The sequence below is a fragment of the Amyelois transitella genome, chromosome 2, assembly GCF_032362555.1.
Source record: "Amyelois transitella isolate CPQ chromosome 2, ilAmyTran1.1, whole genome shotgun sequence".
NCBI lineage: Eukaryota > Metazoa > Arthropoda > Insecta > Lepidoptera > Pyralidae > Amyelois > Amyelois transitella.
The window spans coordinates 5,048,592-5,069,926 of NC_083505.1; the positions used below are offsets into that span (position 1 = coordinate 5,048,592).

The following is a 21,335-nucleotide window of genomic DNA, read 5'->3' on the forward strand; positions in this document are numbered from 1 at the left end:
GCTTCGGTATGCTTGAGGCTGCTGTATTGGCAGCCTTGACAATGCTTCGGGATACTTCGGCAACCTTCGGTACGCTGCCGGCGCCTACGATATTGAGACGCTTCGGCAAGCTAGAGGACGGTGCGGCATCCTTAAGGACGCCTCGCCAAAGCATAATTGCCGATAGTGTGCGCTTGCATGTAGAATGCCGAAGGATCCTTTTCCTTGCCGATGCCGATAATGGGCGCCGGGCCTTAGTCTACTTTAGTACCGTGTAGTACCTACCAATACAAAAAGAATGGGACCAATCCATCTCTTTCCCATGGATTTCGTAAAAGGCGACTAAGGGGTAGGCTTACAAACTTGGGATTCTTTTTTAAGCGATGGGCGAACAACCTATCACTATTTGAATCTCAATTCTATCATTAAGCCAAATAGCTGAAACGTGGCCATTCAGTCTTTTCAAGCCTGTTGGCTCTGTCTACCCCGCAAGGGATATAGACGTAACCATATGTATGTTAGTAGTCTAATTTCGACACCACCGCATCGGCCTCGATGGTCCAGTGGTTGGCGCGTGAGACTGTAAAGTTGACGGTCCAAGTTCGAGCCCCAACAAAAACAAGATTTTTTTTTATTGAGTATATTTTTTTTTTATTGTTTGAATATTTTATTTAAAAAAACTGAAAATCAAAATACTACATGTAATAAAACGGTAACAATATTTTGTCTGTACATTTAATATGTTGACTGAAATGGATAGAGATTTTTTTTTAAACATTTTTGTCTGTCTGTCTGTATCTGACTGTATGATCAAGATTCAACTCGATATTTACGCGGACGAAGTTAGACAACAGCTAGTTGAAAATAAAGATAAGGTCTCAGAGTAAAGTAGGTATACTTTGTACTTCTTAGTAGTGAACTGACTTCGATTGTAATTTAAGTTTCAAAAGAAATTTTAACATAATTTTTTTGTAGATGCGTGTACTTATAAAATGAAATGAGTAAATATTACCCCAAAACCCTCCTTCTGTCTTAGTCGGTTAATAAGTTATGTACTTTAAAATAAACTAAAAAGTTTCAAATTCACACTTTAGCTACAAGATGACGACAAAAAAATAATAAATCAACAAAACCTATCAAGACAAAGGTCATGTTTAATCACAATTGAATTTGGAATCCGCGAGAAAAATCAAATTTTTTTTTCAGCGCATTTTTAACGGCGAAATGTCACCCGCGTAAACATCGAAATTTTCGCAATATCCGCATTGCAAGTATATATTTTATAGAAGTTTTAAATGAGGTGATCGGGGTGGTGTGGCGTGATCCTTCGAAGATCAGCTGTCGTCGCGCATGTGCAGCTGGCGAGGGGAGTCGGGCCCGCCATTGAGTGAGCGGCGCGCGACGCACCCCATCCTTGGTCATTCGAAGGACCGCGCCGCGTGTGTATGGACGCTGTGTTCGGCGGGCGACCGTGCGCGCCGCTCTAATCTTGTTTATAGCCGGCAGGCAAGTAGGCGCACTGGGCGGATCGCCAGCATGGACGCGTTATTGGCGGCGCTGGTCGCGCTGATGGCACTGGCCGCCGCGATGGCCGCCGTGCTCAGCACGCTCTCCAAAGCGGCGATCTTCGCTCTGCTCGCAATCGCGCCGTGCCTCTACCGATACAGAAAGTGCATTTATGTTATTATCAAAACTCTGCCCAGGGATACCAAGTGAGTACCTTTGTTTTTCTATTAAAAATTACATGTTTTAGCTGCCTATTTGACGTTTTGCAACAACATGACATTGAAAACGGCTTCATATTATCGTCTTGTACAGCTTCCCTATTACGTGTGTACCTACGTAGGTACCTCTAATGCTTCGGTAGATTATGTTACCAGTATAGGTTATTTCACGCAGGTAAATAAGTAATTAATTTACTGAAAAATATTACCGGCTGAAACATCAATAAAACCAGCAGTACTTACTAGCTTGCAAAATGTTGATTAATGGTAAATGTGTACCTATGCCTACCTAATTTATATCCGATTTTTTAAATGTGAGGAAATATTCAATAATATTGATATTCCCGCGGCCATAGAAGCTGTTTTCTTATAAGTAGAGCACAAATTTGGTTCAACAAATTATATAACAATGGATAGGTATAACGTTTCTACAATATGTTTTATGGAACTGTTTAAACGCATGTACCTATTTAAGTAAATGTAAATAAATTTCGTGATCGTGTCTATTTATTCTGTATCTACAATGGGCTAAGGTGCAATATTTATAAATAAACAGGTTTCCCGCAGGGTCTAGGCAGAGACTTAATCAGCGGTCTTGAATTTTGTATTCGGTGCGAGATCCTATCGTTTTTTTCTGTTTGCAAATCGGATTAGTCACAAACTGAGAACTTATTATTTCGGGCATTGCTCTTTTGAATTGCAAATAATAATATTTTGCGGTGTAATTGAATTCCAATCACGCAAATTTGCTAGCCGAAGGTGGGCTTTACATATTGGAGTAGTATTTTGCGGTTCTATCCTGCAATGATTTAGGCGATGTAGTAGTTTTTTCACGTATTGACAATTGGCATAATGATATATTGTAATTTTCCCACCATTGGTTTTGTTTTACCATTTGGTTACTGGTATGTACGGTATTTGTTTAGTTATTATAAGTACTACTAGGTGTTTCAGATTTTTTAAACTTTACACTAGAATATGAGCTCTTCCTCTTGCTGTGATTCGTCGTAGGAGACAAGTAGAACAAAAGCAGTAAAGAGATAGTGCATCGAAATTATTTTTAGTGACCTTATCAGGCCGCCATGCAAGATAAGTACGTCAAATATAAACAAAACGATTGAGGATCCTTCGAAAAAAAACAGTTGCAAAAATGTTACGATGATATAAAATATAAGTGGGGAGATCCTCAATTTTAAGTAACTTTTTGTTTTATTGAGTGGTTACAGAGCCGGATTAACCTTAAGGCAGAGTAGGCAACTGCCTAGGGGCCCAGCATCGACAGGGGCCCCGCCCACTGCACTGCATTCCGAAAATAATTTTTTTTGAATTGAACGAAAATGATAATTGACAAAACTATTCTTTCTTTTTCAACACCTGTAACACTTTATACATACAGAACCATCTAGTATCTAATATTAGAACTAATATAATCCTTCGAAACGCAACTAACTGGACTTCATGTACGTTGGGGGAATCCCCGATTTGTTGGGTGCGTTCTGTAAGCTTCCGTAGCGTGATAATAATTTGTAGCGTAATAGTTCCGAAACTTTCAAAATACCTATAACCTACGTATCATACGTATCCCTATCAGCGCGTACGAAAAAGGAAAAGACACCATGATGACGGACCTGCAGAAGAAGCTATACTCAGTGGAAGAGAGAAGTTGAAAATCGAAACTTATTTGCCTGTACTGGACGTGCTGCATTCAGAATTGACACGACGACTAGAAAGCTACCAAGAAGTTAACTCTCTATTTGGATTTTTAACAGATTTCTTAATAAAGACAGACGATCAAATCAAAGAGGCTTGTACAAAATTTTGTGACCTTTATTCTGAGGATATTGAGCGTGAATTTATAAACGAGATGGTGCAGTTCAAGTACTTCGTCTTACAATTGGGGGATGCCGGGAAAGATAACATTGTAGCTGCTGAGAAATCTTATAAATTGATCCTTAACATTGTCGTTGTCGATAATGGCAATTGAAAATGATATATTGGAAAGGTCCACATCGAAGAAGTCGTAAACGACTTTATATCTAAGAAAGTTAGAAAAGTCCCTATTTAAATTAACAGAACTGCACTTCACTTTTTCCTTTGTTTATTGCGTTTGGCTAAATATATATTTTAAATTAAAAATTATTGAGTAGCGTTTAATTTTTCATGTACTTATACATAGAAAACACCTAGACTTAGGGCGAAATCAAACGTAGGTACGCTTACTCTAAGCGTGTGCTGCGCGAAAGACTGTTCTGTAATAACACGGAATCAATCCGCGTTGAGAACGGATATAGCCTGCGATGTCTGATCCCATAGGAGTTAGGACGTCATGTCATCCATGCCTATATCTGGAATTATATTCAGAAATGTGGGTAGAAGGTAGAGTTGCCAACCGGACTATAATATATAGTATTGTACTATATTTCGGGACTCCGTACTATATACTGTTGAAGAAATAATTATATAGTACGATAATACGAAATACTATATTTTATATCAATGTTCTGCGTTCTGTTCCCGCTATTTCGGCATTCATAAAAAGGATTGTTATATATATTAAAAATGAGCTTTTGATTTATAGTAATTTAAAAATTTACTGCGATAAACCTTCTGCCAGTTTTATTGGAGAGAAAATTGTTAAAAAATGCAAGAAGTGCAAAAAATATAGTTTTTGGCCAGTAAAAAATAAAAAATAAATTAGTAAAATGTAATTTTTTATTGTTCCCTACTAAAATACTATATTTATGTGCAAGGTATTATATTTTTAAAAGCTTTTCGTAAAAAAAACTATATTTGGACACTAAAATGTTGGCAACCCTAGTAGAAGGCTAAAAAAATACATCACATGATTTAGTCAGTCAGAATACGTAAAGAAAAGGGGCCCGAAAATTGTAGCGCCTACAGGCCCATGACAGGGTTAATCCGGCTCTGAGTGGTTATCTATGTACCTACTATTATTTTTGATTGATTAATGTGTCTGCAGCTCTGATGATGATAAATACGTAAAACATTGGAAATTTTATCAGTCTGTTCTAATATATATTCGGAAAACTACTATAAGTTAAAAAAAAAAATATGAGACTGATTTTTTATAGAAATGTAATTATGATAGCATGTACACTTGTGACCTGATACGGACAATTAGTTCACAATTTAGATACAGATAACATCCATACATATAAATTTTTTTCTATTGATTGAAGATAAAATTTATAACATCCGGGAGAATAATCTATTAGATGATTATGATTTCTATTGCAAATAAATAAAGCAAAAGATCGTTTTCTACTACTATATCTTTCTGTTGAAATTAAGCATCCATGCAGTCAGATTGTTAAAACGATATACTTTTACATCCACCTAAGAAGAAAATTATTACGATAGTAAAGTCAAAGATGTAGTCTCTTGTAGGCGATGGGCTAGCAACCTGTCACTATTTGAATCTCAATTTTATCATTTAGCCTAAAAGTTGAACGTGGCCTATCAATCTTTCAAGACTGCAGGCTTTGTCTACCCCGCAAGGGATATAGACGTGATTATATGAATGAATGTTAAGTGCAAGAAATAACTCCAGATAATTAAAGAAAATAGTTAGGATTGGATCGTTCTATGTTAGGTACCTCAAACGTGTTTAACGTACCTATGTTTAAAGGTGAGCTTTCACACCTGCACACGTGAGTGAGGAGTACAATAACATGCCAGGACATAATAAGAAATAATACATTGTGAGGTTAAACCTTTTCTTTTGGTCATGCTATCCGATGGTCAAATAATTGATTGTGACCTTTCCTTGGAAAGTTTTAATGTCAATCTAATAATATATGCATACATACATTAGTCACGTCTATTTCCCTTGCGGGGTACACAAAGCTAACAGTCTAAAAGATTGAAAGGCCACTTTCAGTTGTATGGCTTCATGATGGAATTGAGATTGTGACATGTTGCTAGACCATCGCCTACAAGAGGAATCCCGAGTTTAGAAGCCTTAATCTTTAAACCCATTATTATTTTTTCTTCTTGTCATTTCGTTATGGTCTGCTAGTATCTTTATCACACAGTCATACCATCTCAGCCAATTTCTTCAACAAACCCATAATTTCTACCTCTATAATTAGTTCAATTGCTGTAGTACTTATTACTTCGTAAATCTTTGCCCTTGGAGTAAAATCAGCATTTAAATATGTGTTAAACTGATACGTTAATCAATACGTAACTATATAAATTTGTCACTAACCAAAGTGGGTTAAACGTGTTAAATGTTTGTCATGTGATTACGTAAACAAATAGCATAGTCCATCATTTAACTTCGACGTTCTCTGTGTTACAATTACAAAGCTTAAACTTTAACCCTACTTGTATTTTGGATTTCGTGAATGTTTTCTTTTTGTGGTTATCTTTCAACTTACGTTATAGTTATAGCTGTTGAAAGTAGGTTTCGGGATGACGTTCTGATTTTTTGTCGAGGGATCAGCAAAGGACGAAGTTTTATAGATTTATACGGGAACGGATCAACACGCAATAACTTTTCTATTATTATTATCTGCTAATTTTCTTTAGCTTAAAACACAAGCGATTTAGGTACTCAGGTTTCAAACAGCTACGACTCGCTACAAAGTCTACGAAATGTAGACCTTATCGTAGCCTTCGTAGCTGTTCTGACGTTACCAATTTAATTCTATTCTGTTAAGTATCTTCAACGAACAAAAATTCTTTAATCAATCATCAGGTTGATTACAAGAAATTTATTTCCAATCTCTTTGGAAACAAAGCAGCCCCAAATATATGAGAGCCAGATATATCTGTGAAAACGAGTAGAAACCGCTCTTGAACTGCGGGAGTCAAATTTTTCATATCGTAGTAAAATAAAAATATTTGATAGGTACGCTCTGAAGTACCCATACGTCAGTATTTCTTTATTATTCGTTGCTTGCTTTGCCTATGGATTAACCAGTAAAACCACAGAGTAAAATTCTACAAACACACCACAGGCAGCAAATATTACTATTTTATCATAATCATACACGTGTCATACTTACTACTTAACTCAACTTTTGATAAATTTAATCTTCTTTCGCCTATACCTTTGTTCAAATTGTTATCATTATTGATTTAATAAGTTACGACGTATTAATGAAATGTTTTTCTATTGTTTATTCTGGCAAGAGTGGTAGCTCTGTGTGTAATTCATAGGTGTAAACATATTATTTAAAGAAAGTTGTTTGTAGCCGTATATAGCTTACATATTATGTCGGCCACGTGTATATATGTAGGTAATTAAGTAATAATAAACTATTGCGTTATTACGAACAGTTTATAATGGCCTTGAAGCGTGGTACGGCCACGTAAGGTGACTATGGTACGGAGGATGGCATCGATCGGCCGCCACCGCGCCCGCCGCCGTCGGCGCGGTGTGGACGCAGCACAATGCATTGGCCGAGTATGCGGTGCAGGCGACAGCTGCATACTCGACCAATTTATTCCAAAAAAGAAACATATAAAATGAAAATTTTAAAAGCAAATGTTTAATTAAAATAGCAACAGTACGGTAACAATAAGTGTTAATGTTCTTAGTTAAGAACTTTATTATTGAAGGCATCACTTTTATTTTTAATTTTTTTTAAATTTCACTGCATAAAACTGGAGATACAGCGAAACGCTACTCGTTATAGGGGCATGGTAATGATTTTCGTTAATGGTTTAACCAGTGGATTTTTCATTACCTACCTACTAACAGCCTTCGACCCGAGCTGTGTGTTCAGCTGCGTGGATAGTCTTTCGTAAGAAACCTTAACTTGCTTTGAAATTAGATTTTATATCATTGAAATGTGTTAGGTATATTGTCGTAAAAATATTCGCATTATAATACATTATATTAAAATATATGAATATGAATTAGTAAATAAATAATTAAGTATTATTGGTCAATATGTAACATTATTTAGTTGTAAATTTACTATTTTTCAAGGTATCGTATCTGAACTGCTACTCGTAGCTAACAAATCGTTTTTCCCACGGGACCTTGCGCTACTCACTATTTATAACGCATCGATCAAGGTAAACTAAATTTAGTTAACTGTTCTGATGATCTGAAAAGAAAGTTTTTACTTAAACGCAAATTGAAACTTCGAAAGTTTTATTACAACAGCTTTAATTACACTCTCTGCTGAACATCTCAAAAACTTTTTATATTTGTTATGTAATTTAGTACTGTAGATAGGTACACATAAAATAACTATGTTGCACACATACGTATACATATAATCACGTCTTCATCTCTTGTGGCGTAAGCAAAGCCAACAGTCTTTTAAAGGCTGAAAAGCCACGCTAAGGTTCAAATGAGTACATAATTTGTCTTATAATAATGCTGTATTTTCTGTAATGGATGTGACATGACACGGAAATATACACATAATACGTTTATTTATACACCTTTGACATTTTTGACGTGAACCACGGAGAGTAAGTACCAACGCTGTTATAAATAACGTGAACTTTAGACGCTTCCAGTGTACATTGTAATAATAAAACAGTAGATCCATGACAATATATTGTTTTCATATCTTTAAATATATTTTAAACTAAACTGTAGTTAAGACTATAACTGTCAGCTGACTGCTCAGTTTCTTGACCTAAAAGTATAAATTTACTCACTTTTTTTTATTTACACATATTAGATAGTCCAGAGAGATTATTGTATAGTGTTGCAACGATAATTTTTGTATTGTACCAAAGTGTTTAAGATGCTGATAACGTAGGTACACATTTAAAAAAGTTTTACCAGATAGTGTAAAAATAGAGAAACATCCAGGAAAGCGGACCTCGGGCTCTGAGCGATGCGGTGAAGATTGCAACCAGGAACAAAGATGAGAGAGAGAGAGAGAGAGTACAGCATTTGGAGAGACATATTCATGAATGACGAATATTTTATCTCTAAGAAATTTACACTGCAAAGTATTGTCTGCTCGTTTGAAACATGCATTTATGCGATAAAATACAAATTCACTACATTTAAGGCTATGCTTATTTAACTGGCAAGAGGTATTTAAAATATTTTCTCTACTTGAGTGACGGCTTCACAATGCAAGGTCAAGTTCTTGTAATAATGGGATTACGATCACCCGACTATATAGTGGTCGTCACGGCGTCAATCGTCGCGTGACGTCTGCATCGACACCTTATTTAAGGTTCGCTACTAACTCAATGACATTGAGCGCTTAGCATTTCCCACACCCCACCAAGGCGACTAGAGCTACCTCCACACTAGGTCACCTATACCTTTATTGGATACTAGCGGTGTTAACGATAACTAAACTATAATTCCATTTGTTAAGGTATTTAAATTAATATAAACAATCTTGATACATCTTGTAGGTTAATATTAGGACCTTTTAGTGGCACTTCTCGCGTGATAAGACCGATGCGCAATGCGGTATTTAGTGCATTGCCGTTTGGCAGTGTAAGTAACCCACTTCGGATTCAAATAATTTTGATCACATGTAAATAAAAGTAAAGTTAATTCATTTATTCGCTTTAGAACATTATAGCTTTACAAGACAGAAGAAGATACGCAAAGAAAAATAAGCTTCTTTATGACACTAGTGCCTTAATACCGGAGTATATTTAAGTACATTATCAAACAAATATAGTAGACACACCAAAAGATCAAGTATGTAGGTTATTGGTAAATATTTAATTGTTAATTGTTTTTGGTTGGTAGTGTGTTGTGAAATTTTAAAATAGAAAACACCAACAATTTAAGAAAATTACCTACGACACTTTGTTCTTGGGACAATTAAAATACTTGGGTTTATGGGAGTGCTTACTTCAAATTAATTTTGCAAACATCCTATGTTACCTATAGATACCTACCTACTTAGATAAAAATAAATCGTAAGATACTATCAGTAAACATCAGATAAGAACATTAGTATCGATTCTCTATTTCCCGTGAACAAAAAAAATGCCATGTATCTAAAACTTGAAAAAAAAAATACTTTCAGATACTTTTAGTAGAACTTTGAGAAAATCTACATAAATGTTTTACTCTATGGATTACAGGTAAATCCCATTATCATCCTAAGAAAATTAAGCATGCCTAGGTTAATTTCCGTTCCCCCGTAAGCAAAACCTGGCGGACCGAGATAGTAAAGGATGATTTTGCAAAGACTACTCGCGATAATAACTAGCAATCAATACTCCGACGTATGTAATGAAACCGACAGTTGGTCTCGTGTCGACGGTCAACCTTTCAGACGTACACATGACATTTTCTCTCGTTTATTATTAACACAGCGATCGTATATCTATGAGAAAATGTAACAGAGTGGCAGGTGCGGTGCACGGCATGCTCATATAACATCGAATTGTATCGTAGGAATAGCAACGAAACAACAGATAGGAAGGCCATATTGCATTTGAAATTTGGAAATGTCAACGTATTGCGATTCACTCTGTTTCCTGCGCATTTGTGAAGCTTTGACAAACTATAAATCTCTACAAAACTTTCATACTCTACACACTCACTACACTTAATTATTGTTAATTTCATTTCTGTTTTACTAATAATACCTGTTGTATTTGCCTTTGTTCCTGTTAACCTTCTTTCAGATTGTATAATCATCCATCGATCAATTTCATAACTTCGCGTCTCTGAATCACCGAAAATCCGGTGGAAGCCAAAATTTTGAAAAGAATGAAACTATATAATCCTTTCTGAAGATTTTGCATGAAATAGTAATGGAGACATACACACAAATTTTCTAATTTGGTTGTCATGATATTTATGATGATTTATTATGATCTATGCACATTATAGGGCCACCGTCGTTTATTGAATTTCTTCATCTTAGACTTAAGAGCCAGCTCTTGTCGGCTATTTAAGTGAAGTATCCTCCACTTCTATCGTCTTTCAGTCGATACTTTAATCTAGTAGCAAGTCTGAAGTCCTCTTTTTGCCCGACTGCAAAGCAAGGGTTATGTTTTGACTACAGGGTTTGGCCTACTTTGATCTATCTATCCTAGCTTTGATATTTGAAACAGAATATTCTGTATGAATGCGGCCCCAAACTACACCTCAGTCCTCCACCTGAGTGATATTATATGATATAGTATGATAATCAAATAATATAAACATTGACTGTTTTGCGAGAAATTACAGATTATTTCTGATAACAATGTGACGCTTATTACGAATGTCTGAGGTATTGAATGAAGATAAACCTAGATTCACGCGTGCTATGTGAATTATGTCGAATCAATGAATCTGCCGAATGACACAGAATAGAAGCAAATTTGTCTAGTCAAACTTCCATGCTGATCAGAAAGAGAAAAAAAAAACATATATGTGCAGCTGTTGCTTATCTACCAATTTAGATTGTAAAAGTCAATCAAGGGAAAGGCTAATATCGGATTCTTCTTCGGGGCGATGGGACAGCAATGTCACTATTTAAATCTCAAGACTGTTTCCTCTGTGGTTTACCCCGTAACCTATAAACACATGATCATATGTGTGAATCTATTTAACACAAAAGCTCTTATAACTTTGAATTTGTCGTCAGATTCCTATGGCGTTACGCTCACGGCATGGTGCGGTCGAAGCGCTGGGGCCGGCAGGACGCCACCGTGGCGGAGCTGTTCACCCGCCGCGCCCTCCGCAACCCTGACGCACCCTGCTTCATCGTCGTCGGGGACCGAACCTGGACCTTCGGAGAGGTATGTCTTACAATGATAATATATTTGTAGGGTTCCGTACCTAAAAAATAATAAAGGGGGAATTACATTCGTGTGAGAAGCCGTAGCTTTGTTGCATTATGTAAGTGTATTCCAGCGGCCAGCGCCTCTGCGCCAAAGTAGGCAGGACATGGAATATACAAGTAGCTATTAACTGGATTAAATGCAATGCGGATGCGGACTGGAAGACTGTTTGTTTCTAAAATTGCAGAGGTTGTATGCATAATTTGCTAGGATAGAGGTTTTATCTTTATTTGTCACAGAATGTTTTGGGTTCATAAGAGTGCCATATAGTATAATGCTGCATTAAGTTCACCTGTTGTCGTAGCTTTAAGCCTCAAAAAAGTTTGAAATACTTATATGAATACAATGGAATTTTAGTTGTTAGTTAAACTTATTAGGTGCTTGATAATCACAGTTGTTTCCCCTTTTTTATTACTTTTTTAAATAACATAATCTGTCTTGATATAATTTTCGTTCATTTCAATGAAAGCCTTGACATTGAATAATTTGATAGCGTGTGTTTATCATTATCATAACACAGCAGACAGGCATCCGTTACTCTGGCAAATAATTCATTTATATACAATGCACGTTCTCGTAATATTCCGTGGTCAATACCTCTGTCAGTCATATTTCCGGCTTCTGTTACATTACGCCAATATACTAAGTATATGTAGATGAATATCTAAAGAATACGAAAGGCAAATCTTCAATTAGTAATTTGAACGTTGTATTGGATTTGTTTTAATTCGGTTTGTGAATATAGAAAGAGAAAGATGATTTTTTAAATTTATTTATTTGAACTTAATTGCACCTAAAGTAGTGTACAACAAATAGGTAGTCTTTATGTCATAAGTCATTCTTTACCAGTCAAAACTTTAGATCAAACTGATATTGTAATTTAGGTGGTTAAAAATAAAATCAAAAGAAATATGCTTTTCAAATTTTAATTAAGTTCGTACAATTATCTCTGGTCTTGGCAATTACACTTTTGAGTGTATTGTCCCGCATATATTCCATCACATACAAAATCATATTCAACCGTTGTTTTCTTGCAGATGGCGTCAAAATCCAACCAAGTGTCCCGGGTGATGCAGGAGCACCTGGGCCTGAAGCGCGGCGACGTGGTCTGCGTGTTCATGCCCAACTGCGCCGAGTTCGTGTGGACCTGGCTGGGCATGGCCAAGGTGGGGGCGGTGTCCGCTCTCATCAACAGCAACCTGCGCCACAAGCCCTTGCTGCATTGCATCCAGGTGGCCAAGGCTAAGGCCATCGTCTTCTCTGAACAGCTGGCTGATGGTAAGTTGGAGGTTATTTATTGATAGGTTTAGAAGAAAGCCTTTGCTGCAAAACTAGCTAGTAATGATCGTACCTAACATAGTATGAAGTATATTTCGATTTCTGTACTTACATACAAACATTTTGATTTGTTCTCAGCCGTCGAAGAGGTCCGAGCCCAAATTCCTGAAGACTTGAAACTATTCCAGTTATACGGGCAGTGCAAGCCAGGGGTCATCGACCTGGGTGCTGAGATGGAGAAACACCCCCCGGAATATCCCATTGTGTCCGAGAAGCTGCATTACAAAGACACTTTGCTTTACATCTATACCTCCGGCACCACGGGAATGCCGAAAGCGGCGGTGCTGCCTAATTCCAAGTTAGTATTTAACGTGAGCGACGTCAATTAAATATAAACGCGTTAAGGCGTGATAAGTTGAAAGAATTTCTGAAAGTATCGTCTGAATTTCTTTGAACTTATCATGCCTTAAAGGTTCCGGACATACACGACCACTTTCAGCTTACATCTACGTCCCGTAGGTACTTAAGCATTGCTTTATTTGTCAGTTCCAAATATATTACAGTTTAAAATATATATATACCTACTACTAACTGAGTAATTGTTCCTAGATACCTGCTGGTGGTGGTGGCCACCGTCCACATGCTCGGCCTGAAGGCGTCGGACCGCCTGTACAACTCGCTGCCGCTGTACCACACGGCGGGCGGCGTGGTGGGCACCGGCGCGGCGCTGGTGGACGGCATCCCCTCCGTGTTGCGCTCCAAGTTCTCCGCCTCCAACTACTGGACTGATTGCATCAAGTATGATTGCACGGTAAGACATTTAAAAAGAGGAAACCTACGTACTAGGTTTCTCTGAAAATCATCGCATTGTGTAACTTCATCATACACATGCATATGCTGAGTGAAACCCTTTTTGTCGCATCATGTCATTATTTTTATTTCTATGAATATGAACAATGTTAAGTTACCTTTTGCGCCAAATAAAGATTTTTCTTTCTTTCTTTCTTCAGTCTTTTCTACTGTTGACAATGCTACAGTCCACGTACTTGTTCTATAGTTCTTGGACTCAGTTTTTTTCTTACTTCTTACTGGAATATTTGTATTAAGCAAGACTGTACGGTAAGTATATTTTATTTCTCTGTCCGTATGTATGCGTTAATCTCAGAAAGAATGGACGGATTTTGTTGCTGTTTAAAATTATGGACAGAGGGTTTTCTGAGGAAGGTTTATATCGTAAGCATAAATGGTACCCGTGCGAAGCCCGGACGGGTCGCTAGTATATGATGAAATCAATATTATTTCTGGAATCGTATCTAAAACTGTTCTCATTCAAAATTATTCATTTCCATATCCGTTCGCAGAGATAGATAGTCTTTTAGGAGTATAACTCTTTTTCTGTTTAAATTTGATGTAAAAGTATATTTAAGCCTATGGCTTACAAAGTCAATTAAGTTACTTATCCCAGTCCACAGCGACGCAAATTAACATACCTTTTCGAATGCGGCATCGAGCGGCCGGCACGCGATCCGCCAGTTACCCACTCTTTGTTGAGGTTTACAGTTCAACACGCGATAAACTGCGTACTCTGCAGAACATTTGTTAAATTTAAGCAATAATATCTGTTTTGATGTTTGCCGTCGATGATTTAATGGCTGGTTAACTTTTGGGCAATTATTGCTTTGCTTGATATTTCTTTCTTTTATAAAAAGAACTGGTTTAAAAATTTTGATGAGACTTTTTAAAGGCCGGAAGACCTTTTTTGAAATTATTGAATTATTGTACCTAACCTACCTACTACAAACACTTCTGTTGATCTAGGGGTAAAGAGTAGGTATAGCGTGAGCTGTTTATGGCTCAACGTCCATAAGGAAGATGTAGGTACCGCCAGGCTAAGTATGGCACCGCAGCTCCGATGATAATAAGTCACAAGTATATTTATGCGCCGATTTGGAGAAACTTCCGTAGAGATGCAGCCATAAGGACAAAGACTATTTGTAGTTAGTACCTTAACAGCCCATAAAAGTCCACGACTGGACTAAAGCCTCCCCAAAAATGGCAGGATATTACCCATAGACACTACGCTGGATAGGTCGGTTGGTGACCGCAGTTATATCATACCAACGTAGGTTACGCTGCTGCCCATTTCCCGCGTATTCCCTCAATCGCCTTTAACGATACCCACGGGAAGATATATACGGTGTACTCTGCCGACATCACACGGCACAGTTAGAGCTCTATGATATATTTAAAATGTTTGTTTCTCGCACACTAGGTGGCGCAGTACATCGGCGAGATGTGCCGGTACCTGCTCGCGCAGCCGCCGCGGCCCACGGACGCGCAGCACCGCGTGCGCATCATGGTCGGCAACGGGATGAGGCCCGCTATTTGGCAGCAAATGGTCGACAGGTAATGTGTTGCATCACTGTCCCTACTAATATTATAAATGCAAGAGTAACTCTGTCTGTCTGTTACGCTTTAACGCCTAAACAAACGATTTAGATGAAATGTGTTTCAGAGATAAATAGATCCCGAGGGAACTGAAATCGCGGGGTATAAAAACTATAAATGATGGTGTATACGTAGATTAAAGACCAATTTAGAAATCTATTTAATAATTGATAAGTTTTTCAAATATTCAAATCCTCGTTTAAAATTACCCGCAAGCGAACTCCAGGGAAATGTGAAAATAATTGTAACAAATATAGACTTTAAAAGTGAACTAATGAGAGAATTAAAAATTAAACTATTCTGAAGCAGGGTCAAGTGTCAGGGTGACCGTATGTAGTACTTACAATACAATCGCTGTTTGTACTCGATTGCTGATAATTAATGATTACTTTATGTATTGTTTAGGTTCAAAGTACCCCAGATCAACGAGATCTACGGCGCCACGGAGGGCAACGCTAATATTAGTGAGTATTGATTTTATACTTTTTTTTAGTATTATACATATAGGTAGATACTTTATTAACTATTATTGTAATAAACAAAAACTTTAGGCCGAGTATACACATAACCTTAAGTATAATTATACATAATTTTAATTTTATTTAGTATCACAAAATGAAAAATTTATACTTAAAAAACTATTCTAAATTATAAACTTAAAGGTTATTATTCAAATTCCCGCGCTGTATTGCAATCGCAATACTTTACGATTTACTGTACACCAACGTTAAATGATCAAGTTCTTTTAAGAATAGCATTTTTTTTACACTTTTTTCATATCTATACCAATTGGTTTTCTTCTTTTACCTACTTATAAGTATCTGAATTTTTGACGGAGGCGACGGAAGGTTTTTGATTTGGTATTAAACATGCAATACCGAAGTCGCTTTTGTAAAATGTGCATATTTGTACGAGTACCTAGTTTGTTGGTCAAAGTCAATCGAAAGAAATGCTTATAAATAAACTTGGAAAAATTCCTTCTGTGCATTCGAAATGAAAGGGTAGCGAACTAGCTAGATGGTTGATGTACATAGCCTTCCAGATTTGTGTCTGTTGTCTCTGTCTATCTCCTGTGGAAAATAAACGTGATACATTCGAGATGAAAGGATAGCTAACCAGCTAGATGGCTGATGTACATAGCTTTCCAGATGTGTGTCTGTTGTCTCTGTCTACCTCCTGAGGAAAATAAACGTGACATATTTACTTATTTACAGTCAACGTGGACAACACAGTGGGCGCGGTGGGCTTCCTGCCGAAGCTGGTGCCGACGCGGCTGCACCCCATCGCGCTGGTGCGCGCCGACGAGCAGGGCGCGCTGCTGCGGGGCCCCGACGGGTACTGCGTTCGATGCCAGCCCAGTGAGTTGTTTGTGTCTTGCTAACTCCCGAACTTAATTCCCCTGGGCCTTATACCGATAGATAGATAAAACTCTTTATTGCACCATAAGAGAAAAACATACAAAACAGCACTGTAACGGCCGTTCAGCCTCCATGGACAAACACTCTTTGACTTGACAATTTTAATGACCAAAATTGACTGACACACTGTGAAAAAAAGGACAATCGACACTGAGACGAGACGACGACAAGACGCATCTTGAACAGCCGAAATTCTTTTTTATTCTGACACGACCCAATAGACCCTCGGCCCGTTCAAGCACAAAGCAGATATAGATGGTACAAATACGGACTTTCGCTAAAGCAATCTCTTCCAGTCAACCTTTGGGTGGAAGGAAACCAAACAGGATACCAAAAGTCGAATCCTTGGAAATACTCTTAAATAATGTAAACATCTAGTCCTCAATCTTAGGTATATAAAATTTACTGTAATTTTTTTACTTATATGAAGGAAAGAAAGGTAAGTTTCTACTCAATAAACTGCGCAATAATCGTCATCCTAGCCCTCGTTCTGTTTACGTCATCCAGTTAGGACCAGAGCAGCCTAGAAACACGATCCGGGTAAATCAACTGAATTAAAGATCAGACGTAGTCGTTCAGGTTTACGTTTAGTAGTACGTAATTCGGTTTGTCTATGCATTTCCCGTTTTATTGAACGATTAATTTATGTGTTTCCAGACGAACCCGGCATGTTTATCGGCCTCATTGCGCAGGGGAATGCGTCCAGGGAATATTACGGATACGTCGACAAGGTAAATAACAACTGGCGGCTATTAATACGACGCCGTACTAACCTAGGCATTTGTAGCTATTAAAATTAGCCGGGAACCTTGAAATTGAAGATGACCGCTTAAGAATAAGTGTATAACTTTTCTTTCTTGCTTTTGTACGCAGTACTATCAGGTATGACAAATGTGAATAAGTATTCGTATGAATGTTACTTTTGGGGTTATTTGCCCGTTGATATTACCTACTACCAGTGTACACTACCACACACTAGTACACTACCAGTGGCGAGAGCAAATATTTTATTATTTCTGTGAAATAACACCTATTTTTGCCTTGGAAACATTAATCGTACTTTGTACTTAGTCGTAAACATTCATATCTCATTTTGCACTTTGTCTCTTCTTGGTTTTTATCACAATTTATAAACAAATAAATCATTACTATCAAACTACAACGAAATATGTACAGATGAGATTTATTTGTTTATGTCGTAAGTGGTCATAAATACTTATGTTGCACATTCTGCTGATACAAGGAGTCTTAAAATTAGCTACATATATCTACTTGTTATCACGACCTTAATTCTAAAGGCGTGTAGTTTTTGAGATAGTAGGTGGTAGCATTAGGATCACACCATCCTTTTTTTTGTAAAGTCGTTAAAAAGGCACTAACTAGGTAACTAAGGTAGGTATGATATCTGTATTTGTTATGCGTTCGTACATGTAGATAGTTGATAGGTATTTTACTTAACTATATGAGCCTTGCCGAAATGTTATCAAAAATTGTGAGATGTCTTTTTTTGTAAGTTCTATTTGCTTGTATTATATAAAAGGTCTAAAGTTGATTTCTTAATCCACAATTTAACCATTTCAGACGGACAGCAACAAGAAGTTAGTTCGCGACGTGTTCTGCAAAGGGGACGCCGCCTTCGTGAGTGGAGACATCCTGGTGGCTGACGAGCTGGGCTACCTGTTCTTCAGGGACCGTACGGGAGACACCTACAAGTGGAAGGGAGAGAATGTGGCCACGGCCGAAGTGGAGGACGCCATGGACCCAGTGCTGGGCAGGAGGGCTTGTGTGGTCTACGGTGTCTCGGTGAGGGTTCTAGAATTTTGTATATGTACTACAGGGATCTTACGGGAAATATCTACAATGTAGTGAGAGAATGTGGCCACAGCCGACGAAGATGAAGTGGACCAATCACCATGGAGGACACTCTGATAGACTGACAGGCTTTATTTTCGCTGCGCAGGTGCTTACGGTGTCACTTATAAAAGTGGTAGGTAATAATATCTCTTTGTCCGTATTGAGTCCCTCCCAGAGAGAGGGGCCTTATTAAGTACTTAGAGAGATACCTGTAGAATAGAATAGGATTTATTTTCAAAATTGGATACAAGGTATCACTTATTGACGTCACATAACTTAAATCTAATTATAACTACTACCGCTTCCAAAGCGCATGTGTAGAAGAAGCGGCGGAACAAACTCCACTGCAGCATTTTCATCGGAATAATGTGTCATCAGATCCCGATGACGGAGGGGCGCGCGGGCATGGCGGCGGTGGCGGACCCGGCGCGCGCGCTGGACCTGCGGCGGCTGGCGCGCGACCTCGACGACTCGCTGCCCTCGTACGCCAGGCCGCTGTTCCTCCGGATCATGGACGATATCGAGATCACTGGTCAGTGTGCTTTAAACCAATGTTCCCTTGCCACCTTGTTGTAGATACGCAGCTATGGCAGCGAAGACAAAATAAAAGGTTACACATACGTCGTAGGAAGGTGCGAGGGATAAAAATACAAATGAATGACCGCAGTTTCATGTGGGAATAACCTATAAATGTTTCAAGTATAGGGAGGGAAACAAACCCAATTCTCTGTTTTGCTAACAACTATATCTAATCAACTAATCTGGATTGTTGGTAGAAAGCTTCAAGACTGTAAAACTTATTTATGGGCATCAATCTTTACTCATGATGAATCAACCGATACAGAATAAAAAGTTGTTAAAACATGTTCATACCTATATCACCTTCTCTTATCTACTTCTTTGTCGTGTCTAGCTCCAGAATTGACTAAATTCCTTATATTAATTTCCCTATTACAGGTACATTCAAACTGAAGAAACTGCAGTACCAAAAGGAGGGTTTCGACCCGGACGTGATTAAGGAGCCCCTGTACTTCAGGTCTGGCGACGACTTCGTACCAATCACATCGCAGCTCTTCAGCGACATTTGTAGCGGCAAAGTAAAGCTATAAGCGGGCGTAACCAATCTTTTGAGATATCGCACGATAAATCATGTCAATTCACCTTCGTGAGTTCGAAGGGCATTTAAAAATCAATGGGTTATCAATAACGCAGGTACCACTTGAAACATACTTTCAATTAGACATGTGTCCTCTCATGGATATGGGTATATCGAGAATTAGAAAAATTGAGAATTTGAGATGACGGTTATTGCGAGGGCCAATTTTCACATGCACGAAATAAAGCGCACTCACTAAAGCACAGTGATCCACAATAGATTCATTTTATGCTGCAGTGCAGTTTGTTACCGCTTCTTCTGCACTGACGCCTTGGAAGCGGCAGTAAACTTAGTTTTTAAGTAATTTATTTGACGTCAACCAAGTTGTTAAACCATACGACAATTATTAAGCGATATGGAGGTATCTCCTATAATAATGAATAAAAATTTTGAAATTTTGAAATTTGAATTTTGAAATTTTGAGCCATCTGACGTTATAAATGCTTAGGAGACGTATGGGGTTGACTCAAATGATAGTCGTGCGATATCTCAATCAACAACTATGAGAAAAAGCGTGGCAGCAACAAATTTCGAAATTGTTTTAGTAAATTTGCGCGATTAGAAAATACTAACTCAAACATTGTTTTGACAGAACGCTTGAAAACTGTGATCAATTAAAGTGAAATTTCGAATATATACAATTATAATGAGAGAATTATTCGAGTCCGTATCTAATAAGGATATGCAACTAATGTGTGCACGCGCAAAGTTAAGGTCCGAGTCATGTCATAAGAGTCCTATAATTATGCTTTTATTTTTAATAATATAACGTTTACGCATGTGTACCTCATGTGCACACATTTAGTTGTCTAGTCTTATTTATATTTATTAGCCTATTAAGCTAATGATAGTAAAATCCAAAAAGACATTGAATATTTTCTAACAAAGTACGAAAACTGAATGGTTACCGATGTTGAACTAAAAATAAACTACGATCACTTTTTTGGATTTATTATGATTAATTTTATTGGGAGTTTTGAGAGTTAAAATAGTCAAGTGTCTCTTGGCATTATTAAAAAAATGAATTATTGCAATTCTTATTCTTTTTCTCTTTTTCAAAATACTTGTATTTATGTTCAATCACAGTCAGGTTATATTTTATTATTAGTCTCCTTGAATTTTAAAGTGAGAATGCATTGATAATGTGCAATATTATGAGATATAATTATTTCGTGTGATTCCGCTGTGTGATATGACATTAAATTTTATAGGGGTGTAGCAGTAGGTATCGGGTAGAGGTAGGCACCGCTGACGCCAGCTCTAATCATTTATATATCACGAAACATAAAGCAATATTAAATGAAATAAACATGTAACTCTAGAACAAATAGTTTTTACCAAAGTTGTGTAGATAAATTTATTGTAGCTAGGTAACATTCCACCAGACGATGGCTTGGTAAGATTCGTCTTTTCCTCTGAAGCACTGTACTTGAATATTTTAAGTTCCTATTGTGAATATTTGTAAACGTATTTTATTTGAGGCACTTTTATATGGAGGGTTGAGGAAATTTATATAGGAGCTGTGAAGAGTGAAATAGCCTCCATCCAGTTGCTATATTCATTCCTTAATATAATTTGTTTTCTCATAAAGTTACAGGCGTTTCCATTAGAATATGGTGCCTTTAAATGAAAACCGTTGCACACTAGACTAGGTACAATACGCAGTTAAAAATTGCTCCTGAAAATTATTATGTAAGTTGTAAATAAATGATAAAACAGGATACCTTT

At 37.4% G+C, this 21,335-nt stretch overlaps 1 protein-coding gene across 1 annotated transcript; it reads left to right on the forward strand.

The window, feature by feature from the left end:
• The first annotated feature begins 713 nt into the window (after positions 1–713).
• Positions 714–21,326, forward strand: LOC106143018 (long-chain fatty acid transport protein 4). Its single transcript, XM_013344979.2, has 12 exons — positions 714–1,691; positions 11,258–11,411; positions 12,491–12,731; positions 12,870–13,089; positions 13,341–13,542; positions 15,004–15,137; positions 15,585–15,643; positions 16,394–16,537; positions 17,255–17,328; positions 18,179–18,400; positions 18,830–18,983; positions 19,409–21,326. The coding sequence occupies exons 1-12, from the start codon at positions 1,330–1,332 to the stop codon at positions 19,558–19,560; spliced, it is 2,118 nt and encodes a 705-aa protein (XP_013200433.1). The 5' UTR covers positions 714–1,329; the 3' UTR covers positions 19,561–21,326.
• Positions 21,327–21,335: the final 9 nt, after the last annotated feature.

Coding starts and splice junctions, on each gene's coding strand:
- LOC106143018 (XM_013344979.2), top strand. CDS start 1,330: ATGTGCAGCTGGCGAGGGGAGTCGGGCCCGCCATTGAGTGAGCGGCGC. Junction 12,732..12,869: donor CTCTGAACAGCTGGCTGATG/GTAAGTTGGAGG, acceptor ATTTGTTCTCAG/CCGTCGAAGAGGTCCGAGCC. Junction 15,138..15,584: donor TGGCAGCAAATGGTCGACAG/GTAATGTGTTGC, acceptor TGTATTGTTTAG/GTTCAAAGTACCCCAGATCA.